Consider the following 20,687-nt stretch of genomic DNA (forward strand, 5'->3'; position numbering starts at 1 on the left):
GAGTCAAACAGGCAGGGAGAGTCCTCTACCCATCAAGGCAGCCACGATTCAGCAGAGGAATAATGGATCTGGAATTCCAGTGCAGAGCAGGGCGAAGTTCCAAAAGCAAGGAGGATCCTGACCACTCAACTTGGGGAGTAAGTCCCAAGGGCCTCTACAGAACAAAGAAGGAGACTCGCAGGTTCCCTCCGCCCCAAATCTTAAAGTGGGTCATGATTGCCCTGGGGGAAAAAAGCAGCGCTTCTAATCAGCCCCTCTCCCTTCCAAGTCAACCATGAGGACTCTGACCCAGGGGGAAGGAGAGCCAATGGGGTATGATTCAGAGACAGATCCCTTAAGAGGGCTTCAAGCCCTAAAGAAGGCAAGCTGTAAAAGGCCTCACCATGGCACAGCAGAGCCTCCATGCTCCCAAAGCATACAAAAAGAGTTAAATAAAAAAAAAGCAGAAAAGGGGAAAAGCTCAATATATCCAGGAGATAAAAGTCCTCCGACTCTTCTTCCAGCTCCTCCTTCCCCCTCATCCACTGGGGATGGTGAGCTATTGGACTCCAAGTCTGATCAGGATTGGGAAAAAATACAGCAAAGATTTTTTGCCCCTCTGAGAAGTTCTAGACTATGTGCAATAAGGTTGTCTCCATGATTCAAATCCAACCTGAACAGGCTCCTGAGAGTAAGTCTTAGAGTAAATTTCTCCTCTCAAAATCCTCCACCTTGGCTGTGATACCCCTTCAGTCCTCCTCCCTGCTTTGCAAGAGCATCTCTCTCGTGGCTGGAAGATCTTAAAGTCCGTAAGGACAGAGATCACCCTGACTCTGTTTCCATTTTAAAGAAAGTCACCCCTAGCAACAGCATTAGATGCAATGAGGTTCTCAGCCCAAGCCGTGGCTTCCAGCTCGGTAACCAGGTGCCACTGAGCTTTGGTCTTGGAAAGTGGATATTCACTCTAAGCATGCCCTTTGCTCAGCCAAGCTTACAGGCTTCCTCTTCTTTGGAAAAGAGCTGGATAAGGTGGTGGCTGACAGTGTGGTGAAATCCAAACAGTCTCTCTCTTGTCCACTCAGTGTCCTCAGGAGAGAATATTGACCAACCTTCAGACAGAGGCACTCCTTTTGCCTTTCATCCTCACAGAGATACCAGCACAGGCACAACAGATTCTCCAAAGGAAAAGAGCTGGATTATGGTTTGGGACAAAAGTCCAGAGGAGTCTGAACCTCCACCAATCCACTTTATGACACAGGTCACATAGGGCTCCACCCAGAGCTGAAGCTGGGGGTAGAATTTCCCATTTCCTAAAGGAATGGTTTTCATTGACTACAGACAAGTGGATCAGGGAGATACTTCCTCAAGCTGCAGGCTCCATCCCATCCATTCTTCATCCAGGTGCCAGTTTCCAGAGACTCTTCAAAACACAATCTGATCCAGAACAAAATATCTCATCTTCTGGATCTGAGAATGATAGAGAGTGTTCCCACAGAAGGAAGGTTCTCTGGGTTCTATTCCATCTTCTTCATCTTTCAGAAGTTCACAGGAAGGCAGGGGAGAGGGGGTTGGTATCAGAGCCATACTCAAACTCAGAAGGCTTAACAGATGGATGAAGAAAATGAAGTTTCAGATGTAGATGCAAACCTCTATGGTGTCATCCCTGTTCTGGGGGAACTTCTTGACCTCAGTGTATCTAGAAGACACATATCTCCATATCCCCATCAGATTGTGCCACCACAGACTTCTGAGGTTCACCTACAGCAGGAGACATTATTAGTACCGAACTAATCTCCAGGGTTTTTAGAAAGATGGTGGTGGTGATTATAGCCAGACTCAGGTTGAAGGAACTTTCCTATACTCCTTCCTAGACAAACATCCTGATCAGAGCTCCATTGCAACCAGCAGCACACAGAGCCACACCTCCGATGCTGAATCTTCTACAGGAGCACAGCTTCATCATCAATGTCAAGAGAAGTTCCTTGATTCCATCCACCAGAATAACCCACCTGAGAGAGGAGATAGATATCATCATAGCAAAGATCTACCCATCATTAGAAAGGTTACAGAAAATTCAGGAGTTTATCATCTTGCTCTGGAGCTGCAAGAGGCTACCAGAGCACTGTGTTTCCAACTATTAGGTCTCCTGGCGTCACGTGTAGGGATCATTCCATGGGTCAGTCATCCAGCAGACATCTTCAAGCCTGCATCCCAAAAGTGTGAGACCACTTCCCAGAACACACGAAAGATCACGTATGAGTCACGACACACATATTCAACTCCCTACAATGCTGATCAGCCCACAACGATGTCTGCAAAGACATGCCCATCTGCCTTCCAGATCTTCTAGCTCTCACAACTGATGCCAGCCTAGGGGGCTGGGGAGCTCATTTGGAGATCAGAACAATCCAGGATCTCTGGAACCCAGGGGAAAAGACTCACAGGATAAAGCTCCTAGAGCTGAGAGCAGTCAAACTGGCTCTGCAATTGTTCCAGTCCATCCTAGCTGGGAACCATGTTCTAGTTCAATCAGACAATGTAGTTATGGTTGCATATTTAAACAATGAAGGGGGAACAAGGAATCTGGCACTACACTACAAGTGGAAACAGTGGACATAATAAGATGGGTGGTGCAGTTTCTTCTTTCCCTCAGTATTCTACATAAAATGGGGTCTGACTGGTTCAAGGTCAAAAACTCTGAGTGATGCCTGAATCAGGCGGTTTTCAGTCTCATTTTTCGGATGTTTAACCTACCGTTGACTGACCTGTTTGCAAATCATATGAACACAAAGATGCCAAAATACTTCACAAGGAAGGCAAACCCCGGATTTTTGGGGACAGATGCCTTATCACTAAGACTACATTTTAGTCACGAGTATTTTTAGTAAAAGTCATAGACAGGTCACGGGCAGTAAACAAAAATTCTCGGCCCATGACCTGTCCATGACTTTTACTATATACCCCTGACTAAAACTGCGGGAGGCAGCTCAGGGAGGTGTCCCTGGGAGTGCTGTGGGTGCTGGGGGGGTGACCCCATGGGTACTCGGGGGGTAGGAAGGGAGGGTTGCAGCCAGGGGGCGCCGCAGGGGGGGTGGTTTGCGGGGCTGGGGCAGGTTCCCTACCTGGCTCCTGGGAAGCGGCGGCCTCCTGCTACTAGCTCTACATGCTGCCTCCACTCCGCCCCAAACCCCAGCTTCTGCAGCTCCCATTGGCTGGGAACTGTGGCCAGGGGGGGCAGTGCCTGCGGGCACGTGGTGCTAAGGGAGGGGATTTCCTGTCACCCTTCTGGGGAGCCCCTTCTCCCCCCCAGGTAAGAACCACCCCACATCCCAATCCCAATCCCCAGCCCTGAGTCCCCACACACCCAAACCTTTGCTGCTGGGAGGCAGGGGGGGCAAGACTTCCCCAGCAGCAGCCGGTGCAACTGGTCCAGGGGCTGCCCGAGCTGCTCAGGTGGCTCCCGGGCCAGCCACATGAGCTGCTGCAGAAGTCACGGAGGTCATGGAATCTGTGACTTCCATGACGAACACAGAGTCTTACTTATCACACAGTTGACTGCAGGGCCTACTGCAATGTTTCCACCCTTTCTGCTACTGGGGAAGGTGGTCCAGAAAATAAAACAAGAATAGATTACTGTCATTCTGGTAACTCATTAGCCAAGAAGATTTTGACTCTCGCATCAGATAGATCTGAACCTGGAGCCAGACATTCTCTTGCAAAGTCCTATGCTTTGCATCCTGGTCTGAACCAGCTTCAACTAAGGGCCTGGCTATTCAGATGGAAGCACTAGAGAGTCTCAGTCTGTTGTCCAGACTTAATAAGACCATGCTTTTGTCTATGAAAGTTATGGACCCTAAAAGTGTGCTCTTCTGTGTGGTCCAGATTCAACAACTGGTGCCAAAGCACAATGCAAATCCCAGAAATCCAGGGATTCCAACCATTCTGGACTTTCTCCAAGAAGGCATAGACAGAGCCCTTCAGCCCAGTACCATTGCGCATCAGGTGTCTGCTCTTTACTACTGTGCTATTTGCAGGGTCCTTGGGCTCCCTGGCAGACAATCTACAGGTAGCCAGATTCCTTCAAGCAGTCTGATTAGTCAGACCAGCGGTCAGGCCACTCTTTCCAAAATAGAATCTAATGCTAATTTTGAGGGCCTTGACAAGCCATCTCTTAGAGCCTTTGACTTCAGTGTTGGTATTTTATTTATCTATTAAGATTTGTTTCTGAATAGCTGTCAGACCTGGCAGCTTTATCTATACAGCAACCTTAGTGCGTGTTCCACAAGGACAAGGTAGTGCTCAGGACACCAGAATCCTTTCTTCCAAAGGTAAATTCCTCCATCCACACTTCCCAAGAGGTTATGCTTCCTTCATTCAGTCCAAAAACCACATTTTCCAACTGAAAAGATGTAGCACACCTTAGATGTCTGAAGAGTATTGAAAATATATCTCAAGTGTACAGAATCAACAAGAAGATCTGGCCCTCTATTTGTGTCCTTCCATCCAAAATGTCAGGAACTCAGACCTCCCAAGTCCTTCACTGGTATGTATATTAGATGATGTATTGTCATAGCCTACAAATCATCAGAGGGGATCAAGAAGGGATCAGGGCAAACTCCATGACATCCCTAGCAACCTTATGAGCTGAATAAGCAAGCGTGACCGCATCAGAAATTTGCAAAGCAGCATCTTGATCTATAGCTAAAACCTTTATTAAGCACTATAAGGTGGATTTTCGGTCTTCAGCAGAGTTCTCCTTTGGCAGGAAGGTGCTGCATTTGGTGGCCCAAAAATAAGTCTTTTGAGCAAAGGGGGGTACTTCCTTGTTTCCTTTCCTATCGAACTTTTTTCATAACCCTCCCTATAACTGTTCACTTCTTGCTACTTCCCAGATGTCCATAATTGTAGGAGACGCTGGGCTGCAGAATGGAAAATTTCTTACCAATAATTTCCTTTGTGCTAGAAGCATCTCCCAAAATGCTACCAACCCTATATGGCTTATGAGCCAAAGGCCAGATACTAAGTGACATCATTACCATATGACCGTCTTTCTTGGTCTAATGTACATAGTTATTTCATTACCTCTGGAGTATTTGTTAGTGATGTTACGCAAGTTTTACAGCTTTGGAAAAGCTTGCAGCAAGTGGGAGAAGAGGGGGCATGGTCAGAGCATTCAGTGGTGAAACAGTGATCAATCTCTGGTGAGCTATGGAGTGAGGAGAGCGGCCCAGACATGCAGAATTGTGGGAAACTGAACAGGATGACTAAGGGAGAGCCACATCCCAGATAAGTGCTCGGTGTGCTAGTCCTCCTCAGCCTGGACATGCAAGTCTAGGGATGTGCAGCTCAACATACGTCTACTGGATGCCATCCATGTGGATCACTTTGGACCCAAAGGCAACAGTTATGACTAGAGTGAGACCAGATAAACCAGCATTGGCCAGCGCTCCCTCAAACTCTCTGTACTCTGGGGTTGAGCAGTGAAAAGAAGGTGAAGAGGATACTGATGGAGTCACTGCTGATGACTGCTTTGGCACCAGTTGCCTCAGCATCAACAGTCCCATCACTAGTAGTTCTGGCACTGACAATTCAGGTTTCTGTACCAACTGCCTGAATCAGCTCAAGCAGCAAAGCCAGCACGTGAAACCACTCATAAATGGGATAGAGACTCACATAGCCAGTCTGAGCATAACCATAGCTCCTAGACCAAGGAGAACTTCTGGAGAGAGAACACAGAACACCACTCTAAGGACAAAATCCCTTAAGCAGTTGAGCAGATCGGCACAGATCCTCGTACTAATGCCCGTGATGGAGCAAAGTAAGGACCTCAGATATTCTGCAGAGGCATCCATACCACCCAGGAGACCTTCCCAGTATTGAAGAGCTGCCCAGCACTGGAGCTTGTACCAGCCCAGTTCCATCCCTTGGGATAACCTTTCAATAAAAAGATATATGCCTCCTCCCCATTGTCAACATATTACTTCTCACCAGCATCAAGCAGAGAGATCCCTCTTCCCCTGCCATCAGAGAATAAACCCAAAGAGGGTATCAGGGATTCCCTATTCAGAGAGTGCCCCAGCTGGTGCAGATATGGCACTGGACTGGCAACATCTTATTCCTGGGTCTGACAGCCAGAATATCATCAACAGAAGAACCTAGGTATCCCAAGGGATGCCTATCTTCCATCCCCTTAACTAATCAAGCCTCAAATGCAACATCATAGTCCTTAACTTCTGTCAAGGTCAAATAGTGTAATGCTTTTGCTATTGGAGTTGTGTAACTGTGACAGCTGCTGTCTTGAGTGACCCAGTGGGAAATGAACAGGGACCCTCCAGAGCAAAAAGCAAGAGCTGTTACAGCTGGGCCTGTAACAGACCCATATGCTTTGCCGATCGGTCACAGAATGGGACCTATAACACACACTTACCAGTGGATTACAGAACCATGAAGCAGCTGTTCCTTTGGTTAACAGAAAACTTGATTCCTTTTACCACGTTTCCAGGGAACTTTTCTTTATTCCAAAAAAGTCCTAGGATTTCTGAAACTAAAGAAGTGTCTCAGAAGAATAAAGTTCTACAGTTCCAATGGGTGGCGATCATTACTAGTACTTGTTTAATAAACTACCTTTCCTGGCTACATCAATATCTGTGGTAATTTCAGATGGGGTCTTATATTCCTATCCAGGCAGGCAAAAAAAAAAACCCCCACCACAACTTTTAAACATATTCTTAAATTAACTTGACTTCTGTGGTGCTAAAAAGTCTACACAACATGTTTTTGGAACAGATTCCATTGACATGAGGGGCTGTTTCAAAGCCCATTGAAGTCAATGGAAAAGATTCCCTTTGACTTTAGTGGGCTTTGCATCAGATCCTAAATAACAGGATCTCATTAGCCTAGTGAAGTTCAAAGTTCTTTAGGTTAAAGATCACCAGGGAAATCTAAATTAAAAATTGTAAGTACATATATTAAAGATTCTGAATTGAACAGGTTGGTTATACCAATTACAAAAACATGAAATCACCTTTGTCCAGCTTGTCCTCGTCTATCCCTCCATGAACACAAGTCGACGCCACACCATTCTGTTTTGTTGCAAGCACGTTCTTTCCATTTCTGGCCAAAGAGTTTTGTCACGGGATCAGCCCAGTGCGTTTTCAGTCTGCCCAGTGGTCACTTGTGATCTCTGGGGATCCAGTCACTGATGTGGGTTGTCCACCTATTGTCTTGCCTGCGGACTACATGACCCACACAACGCCGCTTTGCGTCGTACATCGCCTGCACTACATCAGTCACCTCTTTACACCTTCTGATCTCCTCATTCAGTATGTGATCACGGAGTGATGTCTTACACATTCACCTTTCCATTGCTCTCTGGGTAACAGCAAATTTTTCTTCCTCTGCTTTCATCGTTGACCAGCTTTCCGCTCCATATATCATTGCTGGCAGAAGTGTGGAGTTAAACAGTTCTTTCCTTTCCTTCATGGTTAATTCATCATCCATCAGAGACATCTTTATTTTGTCGAAACTTGCCCACCCTGCATTTCTCCTCCTACTGCATTCTCCTTTGAATGAATTGTCTCTGTTCAGCAGCCGAACTGAGTGGATGTGGTCAAAATTGTTGAATACCCTGAGTGGAAACCAGCTTGTTCTCTGCTTTTGTACATTTCAAGATCCTTCTTAATCTGATTGAGTATGACACGGGTGCAGAGCTTATACGCTTGTGAGAGGAGTGTGATCGGATGATAATTGCTCACTTCTTCTGGATCACCTTTCTTCGTCAGTAGTACTGTTTTCGATTTCTTCTAGGCATCCGGAACACACTTGCTATTGATGTAGATGAACCGTTGTGCCAGTGCTTTGAAGAGAGTATCTTCCCGTGCTTTGAGATATTCTGGCCAAATATCGTCCGCTCTGAGCTGTTCCTTCTCCTTATGTTACGAACTGCGTATTCAGTTCCCCCACATAACATCAGGAACTTCTTCTATAGCCTGTTGCCTTGAAAGTGTACGGCTGGATATTGACATGCAAGGAGTAGAGATCATTGTAGAATTTTGTACATATTTAATTCATCTTGCTCCTTTCCTTTCACCATTTTTATCTTTCAGAGCTGCCGAGATAGCCTGTTTCAGCCTTCTTCAGACTCTCGTACTTTTCAGCCTCCATTCTCAATTTCTCCTTTCTGAAGTCTTCGTAGTCTTCTTTGATCTTCACATGAATTTCTTTGCAGAGTGTTCTGTATTCTTCGCCCATTTTTCTTTCTAATTTCATGCGTGCCCTCCTCACCATCTGATTCACAGTTTCCTCGCTGATCCTCTGCTTGCATCCCAGCATTTTGAATGCCTTTGCTTTCTTAGCTGCTGAGATTATCTGCAAGATAAACTCTTCGTAGTTCTCATTGATGTCCTTGTTGACCTTATACTCGATAAGGTCCATTTCACTCACTTCCTATGCAAATGCCTCTTTGTTTTTCACTTTAGTTTCTAGCTTCTCTTGACTCGGTCTTCATAGGCATTGTCAACACACAGTTTTGAGCACAGCATACAATGGTCTGAGCCTGTGCAAATAATTAGTTCTCCTATTGTCGCTACATCGTTGAAGATTCTTCTGGTATCTGACAATACATAATCAATCTGATTCAGTGTGACTCCATACGGGCTTTTCCATGTCCACTACCAACATTGTTCTTTTTGAAATATCGTGTTCATTATGTGGAGATGGTTTGCCTCTGCAAATGCAACCAAATGTGCGCCACGATCATTTCTTACACCTTTACCGAATTTTCCCATGTACTTTTCATTCTCACACTCCTTTCCACCTACTATTACACTGAAGTCCCTTGTATGATTGTGTACAGATCCCCTTTTCTGCATTGCCTCCTCCAGCTCTTCTTAGAAATGTTCCATTTCTTCCACTTGCTGCGTGGGAGCATACACCTGAATAATTTTAATCGTTCATTCATTCATTATTTCATGTTTTTATGAATGAAATAGTAATAATATAAAAAAGGAATGAAAATCATGTTTTATAAGTTTTAAGATACCGTATGCATGATTGCTATTTTAATGGGTCATAAACTGAATAATAATGCGTGTGATTTTTTTCATGTGCATTACCATTAAATGTTAAACATAAGCCCTTTGTGGGTCTTTTTATTTTGAATTCCTGTGTTCCATTAATAGTTTAAGGACAATCAGACTTATTAAAGAAAAATAACAGATTTCTCTCCTTTTTTAATAGTTTGTGGTGATAACAGTGTGTTTAAAAGCTGGATTAGAGACTTCATATTGGACCATGGTAAGAAAATGCTTATTATTTGTGCTCTCAAATACACTATAAAAATATGTGATAGATTACATTTCCTTATTACATTATTATTAATTGCCACTAATAATTATTACATTTATCACCCAAATTATGCTAGGCACTTTACAGTATCAAGTAAAGATACAGTGCATGCCTCAAAGATCTTATATATATACTCTGAAATGACAAAATATTGTGGGTCAAAAACAAATGAAAAGCAATGAAGAAGAGGGATTTAGGACAAGGATTAAAATAATATCACATGGTTATGCAGTAAGGCACAAGTTGGATGTAATCACTCAGCTGTATGGGAATTTTTTTAATTTACTTTTGAAAATAAGTATTATTTTGCTCCAACTAAAGGGGCAGTAGTAGTTTTACCATTCGCTTAGCAGGCACAGAGTTGGGCCAATGCTGGGCACTTTTGAAAATCTCACTTGTCAGAATTGCACTGTAAACTTCCAAGGAAAAAGACCATCTTTCTTATGGTGTTCTGTATAGCACTGAACTCATTGTAGGCACTGAATAAATATTAAATATGTTTTGATTGTTCTATTTTTCAGTTTAGCCATATAGCAATATGGGGAAGCATTGCGCTTTGGGTGGTGTTTTTTGGAGTCTACTCATCCTTATGGCCTGTCATTCCTATGGCACCTGACATGTCCGGGGAGGTAAGTGTGTCTTTTAACTAATCTCCAAATCTCTGCATAAAATGTGGTTGAAATGCTCACTTAGGGTTTGATCTTTATTGGATTGCACTGTATGCTGCAGGGACAGGAGAAAATTTTGAGGATTTTTCCCAACATTTGAGGGGATTTTTTAACACTGCCACAGCGTATTGGGGGTTTGGGGGGGTGCTGGTAAGTGAAAAATGCCGATTAACTAAGAGGGAGAGCGTTTGGGTTCAGGACGGGGTGCAGGGCTGGGGGTTGGGGCACGGAAGTGGGTGTGGGGTGTAGGCTCTGGGAGGGAGTTCGGGTGCAGGCAGGAGCCTGAGGCAGGGAATTGGGGCTTGGGTTGCTGGATCCAGGGGATGCTCACCTCGGGCAGCTCCTGGCAAGCAGCGACCTGTCCCGGCTGCTCCTAGGTGGAGGCACGGCAGGTGGCTCTGCACACTGCCCCAACCGCCCCGAGCACTGGCTGTGCAGCTTCCATTGGCCGGGAACCACGGCCAATGAGAGCTGCAGGGGTGGCGCCTGCAGGTGGAGGCAGTGCGCAGAGCTGCCTGCGGCATCTCCGCCTGAGAGCAGCCGGGACAGGTCACCGCTTGCAGGGAGCCGCCCGAGGTGAGCGGCCCCCAGATCTCACACCTCCTCCTGTGCCCCAAGCCCCCAGCCGCACCTAAACTCCCTCCCAGAGCCTGCGCTCCGCACCCACTCCTGCGTCCCAATCCCCTGCCTGCCCAGCACCAACTGGACTTTCAATGAAGATCAGAAATGCCGGTTTATAGAGATTTTGGGTTGGTGAAGTGCTGGATAAAGCAGCTTTTACTGTACCTTGGCAAGTTTTAGTTTTCATTGAGAAAGTTTCACACAACTTAGTGAATTAAAAATTTTGGCACTGGAATTATTTGGATGGGGACTTTTTTTCATATATGGATATAACTGCAGAAGTACATTTGTTAATATTATAACATCTTTCTTTGCACCATAAGAAGACCAGACATATATTTTAACGAAATCTTAAATTTTGCAGAAATTATTAAACCTTCCAAAAATTTCAGAAACCCTAAATCACAGAATCCATTGACTTTCATGCCCATAGTTTTCTCCTGTCTGTTATTTTTTTCCTTAGAATGTATTATTGTACTCCATTTTTCAACCATTTTAACTGTAATTTTGTATTTCTCTTTCAATTGTATGCTGAAGAATTTTAGTATTGGTCCAATCCTGCAAACCATACTCAAATTTTCCCCTTCTACTAGTTAGTTCTTCAGACAAAGTGGTGTAGCGGTCTGTGCTGCAGTGCTTGAAGGTTTTGGGTTGAAACCTTGATGATGATGATGCACATTGGGGAGTTGTTACAATAACACATAATAGAATTTGGTTTGCCTTTTTTCTTTTTTAAAAAAAGCCTAGGAAGTTAAATACAGGAAAACCATGGTAAATTAAAGTTATTTATTTAAAACTTTGTTGAAAGATGTTAATTTGTGCGCTGAATGAGGCAGGGAGCTTATGGGAAAAATAATACATAATCATGTAATTAAAGACTGCCTACACACAAGGGGGCCAAATTACAGTTTCATGGGCAACCTTAAATCATTTCCAAACCTTTGCCACCTGAATAACCTTATTTTAACATTTTTTATGTGATATATACAGAGAGAGAGAGGGTGGAATGGTGTCCCACAAACATATTATCAGAATGATCTTAGGAGGGTCCCATTGCTCACAAATAATGAAGCAGATCATCTTAAACAACTGCCATTAAAACTATCATCATCATCATGTATTCTTTAAATGCCACATATTCTACAGAAAAAATCCAGGGGGTATTGTAGGCTGGAAGCACACAAAGCGTGTGGCCATTTCACTCCTCTGCAAAGAGTGCAACATGCTTTTTCTCTGTGTCCAATCTCCTTTGGAGAGGCTAGTATCGCTATGAGCATGAGCTTTTGCCCAAGGAAGTGTCGTTTATCACACAGCTGTGCATTTTGAATATCCCCACTACTAATTCCACAAGTCCAGTGTTATGCCAGGGTAAGGTGATCAGAGAGCAAGTGTGAAAAATGGGGACAGAAAGAGGGGTGGGTAATAAGTGCCTATATAAGACAAAGCCCAATATGAGGACTGTTCCTATAAAATCGGGACATCTGGTCACACTACACCAGGGTAAAATTTCTATTTTCTGGAAAGGTTGAGATACAATTTTGGATGATACAAAATGTTGAGGCAGATGAAGCATTTTGGAGATAGGTTTCCAAAAACGGACGTGCTTTCCCTACTTAAAAATGTTTCAAACTTTTTGGTTTATAATAATTCCAAAGCAGCTTGACTACAAACCCATAATTATTTTATTTAATTTGTTGTAATGAAACATGGTTCCTTTGCTTGTTTAGAGTAGGATTAATAAGGTGATTATTTTGTTATTAAAATCAGTTTGTATTTACATTAGAAAACCTGCAGTGTTCCTAAGTCCACACATTGCTTTTCTAAGAGCTTAGGAAATCTGTACCAGCTAAATGCTCTATTCCTGAACTACTCATAAGTAAAGTTTTCATTTTAGGAAGTCATCCGTCAGATTTCTCAACTTGTTGTCTATGGCCAAAGCCAGTCCCATCCAGCTGACAGTGTGGGTGCAGCTCAAACTCATGCCACTGCTGGATTAATTTGCATCCAAAGAGTTAAAGGGGTTAACATGAGTCTGAAACTGTCGAAAATTTTTAAAAATTAAACAAGTTTTGTGGTTTGGTATACAGAGACCTCAGCCTACTTAGTGCTATGGCAAACACATAATTAAAAATATTTTAATCCGTCATTAAAGATGGATAAGGGAGTAAAAAGCAGTTAAAACATTTGAAATGTTGAAGTATTAAGTAAGGCTTTCATTTCAACAAGATTCCTTAGTCCCTTTCCCTTTTGTTGGACAGAGTCTAAAAAGCCATGTTTGACAGTCTCTTAGATGGTAATAACTATACTTTTGGGGGTAAAGAGAAGTTAGTTAAGATGGGCTGGAGCTGATGTTGTTGCTGTTATTAAAGTCTTATCCCTTTTGCTAGAAGACAAAAAGAAATAAACACACACAAAAGGGGGAAGAGAAAAGGAAAGCAAAAATAGAAAATGCAGCTTCTATCTCTGATGTAAACTCTCACTTGCAATTTCAGCTGCTGGAGAAATACAGGCACAGCACCGGGTCTTATCAGCCACTCAGAAACCAGGCAAACTTGTATCGGCATTGGGCTATTTAATGCATTGAATTTAGAGGCCTCTTTTTGGTCACAGACTTACAGCATTATTGCAGAATATACAGTCTTGGCCAACAAAGCCTTATTATGTCCTTATTAGACAGAAGGAAAAAGAAGAGACAGATAGGAAAGAGAAGACATAAAATGAGGAAAGAAAAGGACACACAAAGGGTGAGAGTATTACAAAGTCTTACATCCAGAATGGAATTCAGGATTTATCCAGAGCCAGTGGAGATGGTAACATCACCTGGTTCCCTCTCTTAGCCTGGTCTGGTCAGAACATCTTTCTTCTTTCAGAGTTAGGATGAAGATGATGGGGGTGGCATCTATGATGGTGAAGCTTATTCCTTCCCCTGCTCTTGTCTTTCAGTCAGCCAGTGTCACAGTCACCTCCTTCTGTTCATCTATATTTTCCTCACAACATCTCTTTTTTTAAGAACCCCCAAAGGGGAGTGATGGGTGGAATAACCTGTCCTCTCATTATTTTGTCTACCAATTAGGCCTACTTTTCAACATACCAACTTTGATTCACTGATTTTCGGTTCCACAGTTCTCTTGTTTACCAAGTATGATCTTAACACAGTCCTTGAGTTATATCAGTAGGCCTTTTTGTTTGGACTGTCTCACTTTTGTACCATTTCCCATCAACATTTGTTGTTTTAGGTTCCTGTGACATTTTATTAACTTACACTCACTTTTTACAGGTGAGCTCACAATATGGGTAAATTTTGTAGGCCCAATTATCACAACTGCACTTCATTCCATCATAATCTGGATGCCACCTTATTGACATAGTGGTTCCTGACAAGGTGGAATTCTGTAGACACAATATATCAGAGTAGGTAGCTTGAGACCTCTTGGCCTTGAATAAGCCATTTAACAAAAGTATTGTAGTTGTAGTTGGTAGACAAGATTGTGGTGTGGTGCAAACAAACATGTATGTCCATTTGCTTGCCTGCACAAATACTGCTTGACAACTTTCTTCACCTGTCTGAGTCAACCATAAAGATTAACTCCATCAACATACATTTGGCAGCTATTTCATTAATTAGTCAAAGGCAGATCAATGTTTCCTCAGTCTCTTGTCCTCTGTTTTGCATGGGGGCTTGAGCTAGTCAAAAAATAAGGATGTGATTTGCACAAAAGTTTTTATGAAAGTGGTCACTTCTTTTTTAGAAATTTTGAATTTCTAAATGATTTTTACTAGCTGTACTCCTTATAAAGCTGATGAATACTTCTTTTGAAACCTATGAAGCTCAAGTTTTATTGAACATGGAAGGTCATTTTTCTAGTGGCAGAGACTTCAGTATGTAGAGTGATTTGGCTTCAGACTGATTCACTGAATACCAAGTTTTACAAAGAGAAAGTGGTGCTGCAGACTCATCCTAAAATTAGTTTCCAAGGTGATGACAGACTTCCACTTTAATGGGCCTATTATCCTGCCAGTATTCTTCTCACATCCTCATTCTCATCCTGCTGAAGAGGTGCAGTTTCAGCTAAAGTTCTTTCACTGGTGATGGTCATACGGGACTTACTAAAAGGTTTTTAGGGTGCCAGTTTAACACCAAGGTAGCATATGACTACCAATGTGAAGAAGAGGAGGCTTGGTCTCCTACCTGCTGACACTTTTCTCCCAGGAACCAAAACACTAGAGCTGGTTGAAAATTGGAGGAATAGGATGGGGAAGTGTGAAAAATTTGTTCCTTGATTTTTCACCAAAAAATTTAGAATTTTTAAATTTTCAAGCAGCTTTACAAAATACGTTCAGAGTTATAGTCGTTCTGTCTGCCTCACACTAGAACTGGGAATCCTGCATGGGGATATGAGGGCTCTGGGATGGGGCCAGGGATGAGGGGCTCAGGGCTGGGTCAGAGGGTTGGGGTGTGGGGGGGTGCTCTGGCTGGGGGTGCAGGCCCTGGGGTGGAGCTGGGGATGAGGGGTTTCGGGTGCAGTGGGGCTCCCCCCGAGCTCTCTCTCCCCTCAGCAGCACCTAGGCTGGGGACGAGGTACCTCTCCCCCGGCCATGGCAGGTCCTGGGCAGGGGCCACGAGATAGGCGCTTCTTCCCTGGCCACAGCAGGTCCAGGCCGGGCTGAATTAGGGCTGGGGAAGGGGCGCCTGTCCCCCAGCCATGGCAGGGTCGGGCCAGGGCTGAGCCAGGGGAGGGGCACCACAGCAGGTTCGGGGCTTGGTGAGAGGCATCTCTCCCTGCCACAGCCCTGAGCGGTGCTTAATAGGCAGCTGTGCAGCCACACAGCTTACAAGGAACTTAGCCCCTGGTATAGGTAAAATTGACAGGAGGAACAGCTAGGTGTAGCCAGCACTGGTGGGTAAAAGGCTTTGCTTCCCCCTGCCTCAAGCCCTCACCATCTTTATCTTTGGCATTCTTTATGTGCTTTATTTTATTTTGAACCTTTACAGCTAAGCACATTAAATTTCATTTTTCACCTCTTGAGTCTATTCTAGTAAGTAAAGGAACTACATCCTTCTCAGTCTTAGCTACAGATTCGAACATGGTAGAGCTTGAAATATTAAATGCTCATAGGAAATTGTCATAAGATCTCTTTTCTACCATGAGGGATTATAGAAGTAGCAGAAAACCTTGTGATTTCAAATGAAGGAACTTTGACATAAAATGTATGAGAGAAAATGAGGGAAACATTTCAAAATTTCGTGTGACCTCACAGTAACTTTCCAGTCTGTGTAATGTGATCTGTATTACACAGTATAATGTTTAACTTTAGTAACAATAAACCTTTCAATGGGCTTCACTGTATTTGTTGCCCATAAGTACTGAATGAATACTTCCACACTAGACAATCTCCTTTACAGATCATTTTCCTGAAATTTTGCCTGACAGCATTGTGTTTTTATAAATTATCAGAAAGGAAACACAATTCTTTGTAGTCACTTGTGGTTACATTTATTAGGGAGATGATCTGTTTGACACCACTACAGAGAAACCAGACATATCCTGGGAATTTTACTTGTCCCACCTAAAAAAGGGAAAAGAAAAGAAAAAAGAGATACTTTTTAGATGCCTAATTCTTGTAATCTCTCATAATTTGCAACTTTTTAATTGTAGACAGTATACATGCTTCCCCCAAACCTTCATCTTGACCTTGCTGACCCCAGAAGATTAGGTAAGCATGGAATGTGGGTAGGAGAAAAAGGTCTGTTATTATGAGGAGGTGTTGGAAGAGTTGGCTTCCCACAGCCTCCCTATCAGCTGTCTCAGCAGCTTCTCAAGGCAATGCTGCTGTCTGCCTCCCAGCAACACTGTCTTGAGCACTCAGTCACTACAACTCTTGCAGAGCCACCAGCATCTCCTCTCCCTACCTTCCCTTCGACTTGCAACTCCAACCCACCAATCGCTCTCTTGCCCTCCCCCACCCCTCCCCGGAACCATAACCTCCTCCTTTTCCCATTTGCATGGAACTCTGACTTGTTCCTTCCAGAGCTCCACATTCAGCTCACCTCATGCAGCTTCCAGCAGCTTGTTTACTTATGGCAGCATCCAGACACACACTCCTTCTCTAACCCTATTCAGATCAGTTATCTCCATTTACTGCCCACCCCCCAGACTCCCTTGTTGACTATTCCCTCCTTTCCCGTACTCCCACTCATTGCCCCCATGCTTATTCCCCTACCCCCTTTCCACCACTCACTGCCTCCCTACTCCTTTACTCCCTTCCACACTCACTGCCCGCCCAGAATCTTACCCACAGCTCCATGCTAGCTCCCACTCATTGGACCCCAGAATACCCTGGACATCCTTTTTAGCCAAACTTTCCTGTCTCCGTTTCCAGCATCTACCATCTACTATCTGTATCCCACCATAGGCATAATTCCCACCACCATAAAAATCTCCTATGAACTTCTTACCATCTGGAGGCATGACATCCCAACTTCGATGGGCTTCATAAGATATTGAGAGTCTGCCTTGGATCATCACTCAGAACCAGGAAACATTGCTGCATCCAAGCCTAGGCACTCTGTCCCTGACAACTTAGCTCTTGACAAGGTAGAGATATTTAGGATTGTTGTTGCTGTGCAAGTGACTCATGTCCTCCTGGAATCACGGAAGCCATCCATCCAAAGAATTTACAATTCCAGTTGGAAAATATTTGTGGTTTGATGCAATCAGGGCGAAGTGCTGCACAAAACTGCTTGACTACCTTCATACGCTGTCTGATGCTAACTTACCAACTAATTCCATCCAGTATATATAGTAGCTATTGTGTTCTATTATCTACTAGTTGAAGGTAGACAAGTGAGCACCTGGTCATCAGGTTAATTTGGCACTTGGCATTTTTAAATACGTGCGTCAAAAAGCTTCCTGTATCATGGTATATTAATGTGGTCATGGACAAGATGATGAAAACTTCTATTGAACCACTCAGTTTCTTTAAGCTTAAGTTTCTTACACAATGTTTTTTCCTGGTGGCAGCAACTTCTACAAGCAAGTTTAAAGCTCTCATGATTGATCCAGATTTTACAAAGATAGTGTGGTGGTCCAGGCTCATCAGAGTTTCCTCTCCAATATGGTGACTGTTTTTCACTTTAATGAGTCTGTCTTTTTAACATTCTTGTCACCTTTGCACACCCATTCCAGTGAAACCCTTCTCCATACGCTTGATGTTAAAATGTCAAGATTCTGCTTGGAGCACACTAAAGCCCTTAGAAAGTCCACCAAACTTTTTGTTTCTTCTGACATCAGTTCACTTGACAATGCTGTTAGTAAAATGACCATGTAGCTGTCTGGTTGAATTTCATATTGCAGAGACCTGCCTGGTCTAAAACTAGTAGACCAGGTCAAGGTTCACAAGGCTCACCGCAGTCTTCTACAAGAATATTTTTATCACATACCTTTATAAATCTATTTTGACTGACTTAAGTTATATCAAAGTATGGCACTCTTTGTCCAAAATAAGAATGTCCATAAACAGACTTGCACCAAAATAACTAAAGGCATGAATAAAACCAATGTAGTTACTTTGATTCCCATATCTGTGGAGACACGACCTTACACTGAGGAACTCAGATTCAAGAGTAAAAATTCTGTTGGAATGATATCTTCAGATAATCAGAATTACAAGTAAGTAATTTCCCATTTTTCTCTTTGAGTCTGGTTCCTTCTACATAGTTTTCATAATTCAGGCTAACTGCTGGGTCATATTTGTACCCCGCATACTTTACTACTCTTTTTGACTTTCTACCAACCTGTATCCAGTATTATAAAATATATACAGAAGCCTGGTAATGTTAACAAAGGGAACAGGAACAAGTGCTTGCATTATATTTTAAAACTAGTATTTTCTAATTGTATAACCATATATAGCAAATCTGGCTTGCTTAAATATCTAAAAGTAAAGTCCATAACTCTTCATATCTGTTGTGGCATTTTATTTATTTTGTAGAATGATTTTTGCTTTACCAGATGATTTTGTACAAACATTTTTTCTTTGCCAGACTCTCTGAAAGTCATAAAACTACATTATAACAGTGTCAGGTGAAAAAGCATTTTTAATCTACAATACAGTGTACTGCCAGGTGAAATGGTATTTGTGTTTTTCTATATTCCATATTATAGCTATTGGGGAAAAAATAACTGATCTTGTGGTCACTTATTTGTGGTATATTTCTGTAATTAATCTAGTTATGTTGCAATAAACTTCTACATTTAAAGTTTCCTATAACATACATAATTCTAATCAAAGTAGTTATTGGTTGTTCATGTTTCAGTAGAGTATAAATGTGATAGGGGAGAGATATTTTATAACCAAAAGGTTCTGTAGATCTCATGCAGATAATACTTCATTTTGTTTAGAGGAGCACTAAAAGAAGAAAACAGCTTGACTTAAAAAATAGGAAAATTTTGCTGTGATATAGTTAGCTGGTATAGTTGTCTCCCTCTCCTCAAACAAACATGGATGTGATTTAAGAGAAGGAGGCATTTTTAAAAACCCTGACTTGTATATGTTCACACCAGTACAACAATTTATGAGGCAAGGCACGCTCCAGGGAAAATACTGCGCTGTATAAACTTATGCTACCTGCCTTTCATAATTGTCTGAATGACGCTGTTGGGTGCTTATGTATTTTTTAAAGTGAGGATTGAGCTTTTCTATTTTTGCCACTGTGATTAGTAAACCAGATTAAAAATATAAAACTTACTGCAACAAGAAACAGTTTGTATCGAAATTAATAACAAAAGCTCTGTATCTGCAGAACTGTTAAATTTATTGTGGTACTGTAGACGTGCACTGTAAAATTCTCCAGAACACCATCTGTTTCTGCTCCATCTGGCCTAAGGGATCTATAAAACTACTGAAGGAAATTGAAGTTAAGGAACAAGCATGTGTTTTACAGAATTTCAGATCATTTGATTGAGGTTTGTAGAATCCCTGTGAAAAACAATAAAACTCTTTGTTGGACGTTTTAGCTGCACCCTGTAGGAAAGGTATTACTATACTATATTAACAGTATTAGTTTCTGAAATATTGCTTCAGTCTGTATTATCCAACATAATAAATTATCTTACATATGGAATTGCACTGTTAAAATATTTCATATTCATCTTTTAATTATTATTCTATAAATAATAAAATTAAACTTCTTGAGAAAAGAAAAAAATGTAGATGTTTATCAAAGTTAAAGTACTTAGACAAGTACCCTCCAGGGAAGAACTTACTTGCAGTCTCAGTTTTTTATCTAATAGAGCAAAGCACAACGTTCAGACTAATAAAAGACGCTGTTGGTTGATATTTCTACTGTCCCTAACATTTTTTAAAATATCTAGGGACATTATTCAAGTCTCTCTCTTCAGGAACATAGGGTAAATAAAAGTCATACTTACAACACTGTAGATTTAGGAAATAACTTCACAGTATTTTTCCTAAATATTGCTGAGAAAAGAGAAAGATATACATAATTTATTGCAGTACATCAGGTTTTGAGAACATCTGCAAACCCCAAAAATGTGCAGACTAGTGATTTCCTATTAAACTCTTTGGGTTAGAAGAAACCAGAGAAATGGATATCTTTCTTTACCTTCAAATATTTTTTAAATTAGATACAAAATGCAAAATATGCTGCGTGACCATTACAATATGTAGCATGATGTGGAATGTCTTGTAGTACATAACTAACAAAGCAAAAACAGCATAAGCCAGCTAAATAAAAAATGTTAATGGTCTGGATGAATTTGTTTTTCAGCAGATGGTGTAGATCACAATTTTATTTAACATATTGTAGGCATACAGGTGAAAAAGTAATAGCCTAGAAAGTATAATGGAAGATGTCACTGGGGCAGGTGAGGGGCCCAGCTAGAGCCTGTGTGCCCCCGTGGCTCCCCGTTACCAGTTGGGCTGCGCCCACCCTGCTCAGAGCCTCCCCGCTCCCAGTCCAGCTATTGTCTTGGCTTCCCACTCCCAGCTGGGCTGCACCCTCCCTGCTGGCACCCAGCCTGCTGCACTGAGGCTCCCTGCGGGGAGCCCTGA

At 42.5% G+C, this 20,687-nt stretch overlaps 1 protein-coding gene across 3 annotated transcripts in view; it reads left to right on the forward strand.

The window, feature by feature from the left end:
• Positions 1 to 20,687, forward strand: part of ATP8A1 (ATPase phospholipid transporting 8A1) — a 250,687-nt gene that overhangs the window by 204,934 nt on the left and 25,066 nt on the right. For all 3 annotated transcript variants that reach the window (XM_074951493.1, XM_074951492.1, XM_074951494.1), the window contains 2 exons: positions 9,217 to 9,273; positions 9,846 to 9,953. In XM_074951493.1, the coding sequence (XP_074807594.1) occupies positions 9,217 to 9,273; positions 9,846 to 9,953 (165 nt within the window). The remainder of the gene's footprint in view (positions 1 to 9,216; positions 9,274 to 9,845; positions 9,954 to 20,687) is intronic.

This window comes from Natator depressus, chromosome 4 (assembly GCF_965152275.1).
Source record: "Natator depressus isolate rNatDep1 chromosome 4, rNatDep2.hap1, whole genome shotgun sequence".
Lineage (NCBI taxonomy): Eukaryota > Metazoa > Chordata > Testudines > Cheloniidae > Natator > Natator depressus.